The sequence below is a fragment of the Nanorana parkeri genome, unplaced genomic scaffold (assembly GCF_000935625.1).
Source record: "Nanorana parkeri isolate BGI_ZX_2015 unplaced genomic scaffold, ASM93562v1 scaffold215, whole genome shotgun sequence".
In the NCBI taxonomy this organism is placed as follows: Eukaryota; Metazoa; Chordata; class Amphibia; order Anura; family Dicroglossidae; genus Nanorana; species Nanorana parkeri.
Window position 1 is genome coordinate 436,545 of NW_017306483.1, and position 8,350 is coordinate 444,894.

The following is an 8,350-nucleotide window of genomic DNA, read 5'->3' on the forward strand; positions in this document are numbered from 1 at the left end:
CTCTCTCTCCTCTGTGTGTGTGCAGTGTGCTCTCTCTCCTCTGTGTCTGTGCAGTGTGCTCTCTCTCCTCAGTGTCTGTGCAGTGTGCTCTCTCTCTCCTCAGTGCCTCTGTAGTATGCTCTCCTGTGCAGTGTCCCCCCTCTCTCTCCCGTGCCGTGTCCCGTCTCTCTCCTGTGCAAGTGTCCCCTCTCTCTCTCCTCAGTGTCTGTGCAGTGTCCCCTCTCTCTCCTCAGTGACCGTGCATTGTCCTCTCTCTCCTCCCTGTCTCTGGCAGTCTCTCCTCAACCCAAACTGTCTCTCCCCTTCCCTTGTTTACATTGCCTGCAGTCAGCAGATACCCCGCACAAGCCCCGCCCCTCGACCAGCTCGTCACTTCCGCCCCCGGTTTCCCTAACAACGTGATTGACAGGCCGCTTCCAACCGTCCAACCTCCCCCTGACAGCTTATCATTCAAAGAGAACCTGTCACCAAAGATACATCCAGAAACAGGCAACTCATTGAATGATGATGATGGTGAAATGAACAACAAGAATGAGCAAAGTGATTAGTAAATAAGATCAATCTCATTTTATTTCAGCAGATTGCACTTCCTTCATGTGACTGGAGAAGTAAAATCTAATCACACAATGAATGTATTCTGAATGCTGCACACATCTGAATGAAGATATCTAAGCAAACCCGAAATGTGCTGAAAAAGATTTGGTTCCCTGAATTTATGTATTAAGTTTGCTCACCTACCACCGGCCCGAAACCAGCTGATCTTCTGACTTGCCTTTGACCTGCAGTCAATCTCCTTCTGACCTGAAGCCAGACATATTTTTTTAGGAGAAAGAAACCTCTGCAATAATTTTTGCCTGAATTTTCAAAAAATAAAGCAAAATCAATAGCTCAATGTGCTAGCTGTAAATTCTGACTTGTTTTTTGTTTTTTTTTCCTGCAGGTGATCTTCTGACTTGCATTTGACCTGCAGTTGATCTTCTGACTTGCATTTGACCTGCAGTTAATCTTCTGACTTGCATTTGACCTGCAGTTGATCTTCTGACCCGAGCAAGACATATATTTAGGAGAAAGAAACCTCTGCAATAATATTTGCCAAATTTCAAAAAATAGCCTCCTGTGCCAGATGTAAATTCTGACTTGTTTTTTTTTTTTAACTGCAGCTGACCTTCTGGCCTGCATTTGACCTGCAGTTGATCTTCTGACTTGCATTTTACCTGCTGTTGACTTCCTTATGACTTGTATTTGACCTGCAGTTGATCTTCTAATTTGTATTTGACATGCAGTTGATCTTCTGATTTGCTTTTAACCTGCAATTGACCCCCTGGATTTTATTTGACCTGCAGTTGATCTGCTGACTTACATTTGACCTGCAGTTGATTTTCTGACTTGCCATTGCCCTGCAGTTGATCTTCTGACTTGTATGTGACCTGCAGTTGATCTTCTAACTTGCCTCTGACCTGCAGTTGATCTGCTGACTTGCATTTGACCTGCAGTTGATTTTCTGACTTGCCATTGACCTGCAGTTAATCTTCTAACTTGTATGTGACCTGCAGTTGATCTTCTAACTTGCCTCTGACCTGCAGGTGATCTTCTAACTTGCCATTGACCTGCAGTTAATCTTCTAACTTGCCTCTGCCCTGCACTTGATGACCTTTTGACCTGAAGCCAGCTGTATTTTTTTAGGAGAAAGAAACCTCTGCAATAATATTTGCCTGAGTTTTACATAAAAAATAAAACACAATCAATCAAGGTGCCAGCTGTAAGTTCAGCTGATCTGTGAGATGAAACCTTTCCGGGCATAGAAAACTTTATTAAAAGAAAGAAAATGAGGCATGATAATGAAAATACAGCATCAATCTGCTCAAGGGCCCATGCACACCAATGGTTGGGCAAGTGCCCCATGGGGCTGGTGTGAACGAGCTCTTAGAGACCCCTTTTATATTAGATTCTTGCCCTCGGTGAACATGATGGGCGCAAACACTGTAAGGATGTTCTTTCCTCCAATAGGTAGGCAAGAGGCGGGGCAGTGGTACCGTTTGCAGAATGGCAGCCTCTGGAAAGGGTTGTCACGCCCCATAGGCAGCCCCATAGCACAGCAGTGGTGAATGGATCCTAAGAGCTATAAAAGTTATTTTACAAATCTTTTGGCATTTAGCATTAATAAGCACGATGAAGAACAGCGAATAATCATAACTCATAGCAACTATTTCCAGTTCAGCGGCTTCCAGCGAACGAGCAAATAAAAGCTGATTGGCTGCCAGGGGCTACTAGAAAACATTGCCCTGTATTCGTATTTGCTGACCCCCAGGAGTGTTAATGTCTAGGGCTGAGCCTCCCATGTGGAAATTGATTCAGGCACAGAAGTAAAGAACCATTCATTCATCTTGGTAGCCATGGCAACCTTCTTCGCTTCAGATTGGGATGCGGCATCTGCCAGTTGTGCCCTTTGCCGTAAAAAAAATCATCGTATTTCCTGCCCACCGACAGCGGCGTAACTTCCTGGGATCTCCCAGATCTCTGAACATACAAGACACGGGAGGCCAACCAGAAACAGGCCGATAATCACTGCAATGTGATCATCGGGACATCTGTGTTCTCCTCGTGGTGACAACAACGTGTCTCCGATGCCTGTAGTCACTCGCTATTGCACAGATCCCAACCTGAAAAAAAGCAATTTCAGTGAGGTGCCCTTCTCATTTCAGGCACCTCACTGAAATGATGGTAGATACCACGGGAAGCAATAGCTTCTTTGATATCTGCTGGTTTGTTTGTTTTTTAGCATTCTGACAGCTGCTGCCGGAAGAATAAAAAAAAAAAACAGCATAGGAATGAAAAAGCTAGATTGCTATTGGCTATTTCAATTTGCAATATCCAATAGCAAGCTGGCTATTGCACCCGCCCTCATGCGTTGAAGTGATTGGCACCGCAGCCACGCTCCCTGGCCGCAATGCGATCGGCTGCATGGGAACGCAAGGCACATCAATCAATGCGTGCGGTTCGGTCCGAAAAAATTTTGCAAGCACTATTTTTTCGGGCCGGACCGCAGGCATTGATGTGCCTTGCGTTCCCGTGCGGCCGGTGTTTCTGGCTGAGGATGGTGTGAACAAGGCCTAAGGCTAAGTTCACACTAGGACGATCCATGACCGGGCGGCAATCGTGCACAAAACCGCGCGGTCACGGAATCGCACACCACCGCCGATCCTACTGGAAGTGCCATTATTTTCTAATCGTACCACAGTTGCGCCAGGCAGATCCCGCGGTTTCCCTATGCAATACCGTGGGTGAAATCGCGCACGATCGAGGTTGAAAAAACCGTGCGGTCGGTGTCACAACAAAAGGTACATGTACCTTTTTTTCAGCTATTGCCGCGCGAATATAACCCTATTGAAATCAATGGGGCTGCGCGTCCTGGGATCAACGATATGTGAACCTAGCCTTACATACATATCATATATAACATACATCATGGTCTATTCAGTGCAATATATAACATATGACATATGGAAACATGTTCCCTGAGGCGCCATTCATATACAAGCATATTTTTAATGAAGCACCTGGATGTTTACTGTGATGGCAATTGAACTTGGTAACTAAGCCCACTCCAAGAAAAGGAAAATGCATATTGAGGAGCCGCGGTGCCTGAATACAATAGACGCCAGCAATGGTAACAATGTGGACGGGGAAAACGACTCCTCGCGGGATGAATGAGAGAAAAATTGAGCGGTGTATGGCGGCCGTAGTTGGTGTGTTGCAGCGCGGAGTCCTGCACACAAGCATAGACAGGGGGATATGACTCGTTGACCCTGTGTAGGTCAGGTATGAGTGTTTATCACCCTTCTCAGAAGTTCTGTTGTGTCACACTATCTGTACTACAAGTGTCCTTCACCGTGTTTACACACCCTTATCGCCTGCTTTGTCATGCACTCCATGTTGTAGTGTATGTATTTGTCTCAAGTTATTTATTAGCTGAAATCGTCCGCTCGCTTGCGACACAGCAAGCAAAATCTAACAAAACATCATCATTATTATCCATCATTTACAAAGCACAAACATGTCATGCTACATTGTGGGTAGATGCCGGAGACTGAACCATCCAACGGCACCTAATATACGACAGCTCATTTCTTAGGTCTGTATGACCGGTATGAGGATGGCCTACACCAGGGGTGGTCAAACTCCGGCCCTCCAGCTGTGGTCGAACTACAAGTCCCATGCGGCATTGCAAGAGTCTAGTAGCCACAGGCATGGATATCGATCGCAAGTTCGAACTTATCGAGTTCTGGGACCGCATGACTTCCGGTTTCCTTAGAGCTACGAGGTTTGGGCAAGAAATTTGTTGTGCACAAGCGCCATCCGCGGCATTGCCCTATACACATACACCAAACCAATAAAGTAATAAAATGAAGTCGGATCACAGTAATCAAGCACGTTATTTATCTCAGGTGCTCCACTCAAGCGGCGGCCATATTGAGTGGGGCACCGGAGATAAATAACCTTCTTGATTACTGTGACCTGACTTAATTTTATTACTTTATTGGTTTGGTGTATGTGTATAGGGCAATGCCGCGGATGGCGCTTGTGCACAACAAATTTCTTGCCCAAACCTCGTAGCTCTAAGGAAACCGGAAGTCATGAAGTCCCACAACTCGACAAGTTTGGACTATTGATAGAACACATGGCTTCTAGAGGTAGGTGCATTATGGGATTTGTAGTGTCACCACACCTGGAGGGCCGAAGTTGGGTTAATACTGGTCTATACTCTCTGTTATATGGATTAGGTGTTTGAGGTCTAGTGTACTCTGTTAACTAACACACTAACATTCTGCCATCAATTTCAAAATTACCTTCATTTTTTCCTAAAATGGTACATTTGATATGTTTTCTATTTTCTATTAGGGTTGTATTTATTAGGGATACACCGATACAGTTTTTTCAGTATCGAGTATTTTTTTTTTTGGTACTCGCCAATACCAAATACCAATAGCGGAAGTCCCATCAAAGAAGCCTAGCGGCGTGTAATGACTCGTCGCCCAGCTTCCTGATTAGCCAGGAAGTCGCCTCCATACTCCCTTGTCACCAGGTGATGAGGAAGCATGGCACCGACTTTTTGGCTCATCAGGAAGCTGGGGGGCGGGTAATGATTCGCCACCTGGCTTCCTGATTGGCCAGCTTCCTGACCAATCCGGAAGCCAGGCGCCAAGTCATTATACGATGCCCGGGATCCTGATTGGCCAGGAAGCCACCTCCATGCTACCTTATCACCAGGTGATGAGAAAACATGGAGCCGGCTTTCTGGCCAATCAGGAAGCCAGGGAGGCAGGTAATGACTCACTGCCCGGCTTCCTGATTGACCAGCTTCTCAACCAATTAGAAAGCTGGGCGGCGAGTCATTACACGCCACCTGGTTTCCTGATAGGCCGTGAAGTTGGCTCCATCCTCCCTCATCACCAAGTGATCACCAAGTGACGAGGGAGGATGGAGCCGGTGATCGATCGAAAGTTCGAACTTATCGAGTTCTGGGACCGCATGATCGATCAAAAGTACGAACTTATCAAGTTGTGGGACCGCATGACTTCCGGTTTTCTCAGAACTACGAGGTTTGCACACAAAACATGTTGTGCACGAGCGCCATCCACGGCATTGCCCTATACACATAGACCACAGCAATAAAGTAATAAAATTATCTAGGATGACAGTAAGCCAGCACGTTCTTTATCTCAGGTGCCCCACTCAAGCGGCGGCCATATTGAGTGGGGCACAGGAGATAAATAACCTGCTTGATTACTATGATACTATGATCCCACTTCATTTTATTACTTTATTGCTTTGGCGTATGTGTATAGGGCAATGCCGCGGATGGCGCTCGTGCACAACAAATTTCTTGCCCAAAACTCGTAGTTCTAAGGAAACCGGAAGTCATGCGGTCCCACAACTCGATAAGTTTTTACTATCGACAGAACACCGGCTTCCCAGCCAATCAGAAAGCCAGCGGGCAAGTCATTACCCATCCCTCGGCTTACTGATTGCCCGGGAAGCAAGCTTCATGCTCCCTGGTGACGATGGAGCATGGAGCCTGCTTCCCAGGCCACTCAGGAAGCTGGGCGGTGTGTAATGACTCGCCACCGGATGCTCCGTTAGGGGGATTGGTACTTGCCCAATTAATCGGTACTGGCACCGATACTAGTATCGGTATCGGTACAACCCTAGTTTTATATATATATGTGTGTGTATATATATATATATATAAGTTATGTTATAGGGAAATGTTAAATGTGCCTGAGCAGTACCCTGAAAATGTCACTTTTGTCTGGAATTCCTCTTGGAAAAAAAAGCAGTGCACTTCCTTTGCCTAGGCACTCCTATACCTACAGCCTCATAGCTGTATATCTGCAGTGTGTGCTCTCAGGCACTGCAGCCTCAGGATCTTTGGAGTGAGATTTGGGGATGTCACTATTGTGCTGCTCACTGTTCTCCTTGCTGGAGGCTCTCACATGAGGAAGGAAAGCCCTGCCTCTACCAAGATGGCCGTCTTCACACAGCTGGGCATCTCCACACTTTTCCATGGGGATCAGCTGCAGGGAGACCACAGGCTATACTGGGGACTAGTACTCTGCCCTCGGCCTGTCTTTTTTTTTTTGGGGGGGTGGGGCAGAGCTTCCAGAGTTTAGTCCCTCTTTAAATGAAACTTGTTTTGAAATGACTAACCTCCTGACAAAGCTGGTTGCCTGTCTGTCATTCTGATGCCCAGGCTTCAGTGTTTTCAGTCTGTGACCTTGAAAAGCTATCAAGGTTTCCGACACTCACTTGCTGCATGCTTGTTCTGGGTGTATGACATTAGATGTAGTGGAACCACCAGACACAGTCAGGCAACTAGCAGAGAAAGGTCAGCAATAGAAACCCCCATAATACTCTCATGACAGGTACACTTTAATGAGAGCTGCCATTGCTGACCCTTTCCTACTACTGCCTAGTCATTACGCTGGCCCTCTGGCATTGGCACTTTGAGACCCATTCGACTATATCCAATCTGATGCATTCATGTGCATTGAATTAAAGAGACCCTGTCACCAACGTAAAAACATTTAGGGAATAGCACAAAAATTAAATATGTTAAATGTTAGTTGCAGTCTTTTTTTCTTCACATGAATGACTCTTTGTGTACTTGCCAGGTGTCTTAAAACGTGCTACAAAATCTGACTACAAGAGAGTCAATACTATCTGTGTTGGCCCAGCTCCTCACCCCCTCTTTTCACCTCCCTATATAACCTCTCGGGGAAAGAAGGAAGGTCAATTCTATAGAGGGTCACATGAGTGACAGCTCTGAGTCTGCTGGGGCTGCCGACATCACAGCCAAGATGGTGGCGACCAGCAGCAGTCTCAGGGCTTTTGGATGTCTACACACGGGAGGTTAGATATACATATAATCTTATGGGAAGATTCTTGTTGAAATAAAGATGACAGGGTCTCTTTAAGGCGGCGTATTCATTTGACTGGGTTGCACATGCACCAGAAAATACGCTGTGCTCCATGGCGCACCGAAGTGCCATCAGAGGTGTGTTCCTTTAATGCATTAGGGTGCTGTTCAAAATGAAAGTACGCATCTCAGCAAAATCAGAAGACAGGATGCGTCACTGACGGGCACAGCTGGGATGCGTCACTGATGGGTACCACTGTGTTCGAGAGCGTGTTTCTCTGGAACGCACTAAGATGGCATTTAAACACATGTAAATGCACCAGAACGCATTGAACGCGCTTAAAACCCAAGCAAAACAATTGAGTACAAAATTAGCACCAGAACGCATACAAAATTTGCATTCATGCGTTTGCAGAAAGGCATCCAGATCTGGAGGTGGTGGGAACAAGCCCTTACTCCATCCACTCCAAGTCATAAAGTAAAAAACGCATTGAATACGCACAACAATGCATGCCAATGCACAAAGGAAGCGCAAGTTTGACGCATGACAACGCTACAAAAAATGCACCTCTGCGCACATGCATCTGCCCCTAAACTATAGCCATTAACAGCTCTGATAAAGCGTTGCAGCAGCAAAGTGTCTGCGGAAGCCATATTAGAAATGTTGGCAAGGACGCAGGCATGGTGCACCACGTCCCATGATCCTCCACACGTATACAATTACAAACTGGACACGTGCAGCTCCACCCAGCACCAGGAAGTGTGAATGTGTCCCTCCCATGACACTCAGGCCCTTCCCCCCCCCTCCAACAACACTCTTCCAGGCGTACTACACTACCCCAGGGGTAGCTTCTCTCTGTGTCCGGGAGGGGGGGCAGCTGGGACCTTGCTCCGAAATCTGATGTACAACACAGCCCCCCTCAGGGCCACGGT

At 46.6% G+C, this 8,350-nt stretch overlaps 1 protein-coding gene across 1 annotated transcript in view; it reads left to right on the forward strand.

Moving 5' to 3' along the window:
• Positions 1-8,184: 8,184 nt before the first annotated feature.
• The window catches only part of LOC108786526 (carnitine O-acetyltransferase-like), a 36,840-nt gene continuing 36,674 nt past the window's right edge, over positions 8,185-8,350 (forward strand). The window contains exon 1 of the mRNA XM_018555844.1: positions 8,185-8,348. Coding sequence (XP_018411346.1) covers positions 8,319-8,348 — 30 coding nt within the window. The 5' untranslated portion in view covers positions 8,185-8,318. The remainder of the gene's footprint in view (positions 8,349-8,350) is intronic.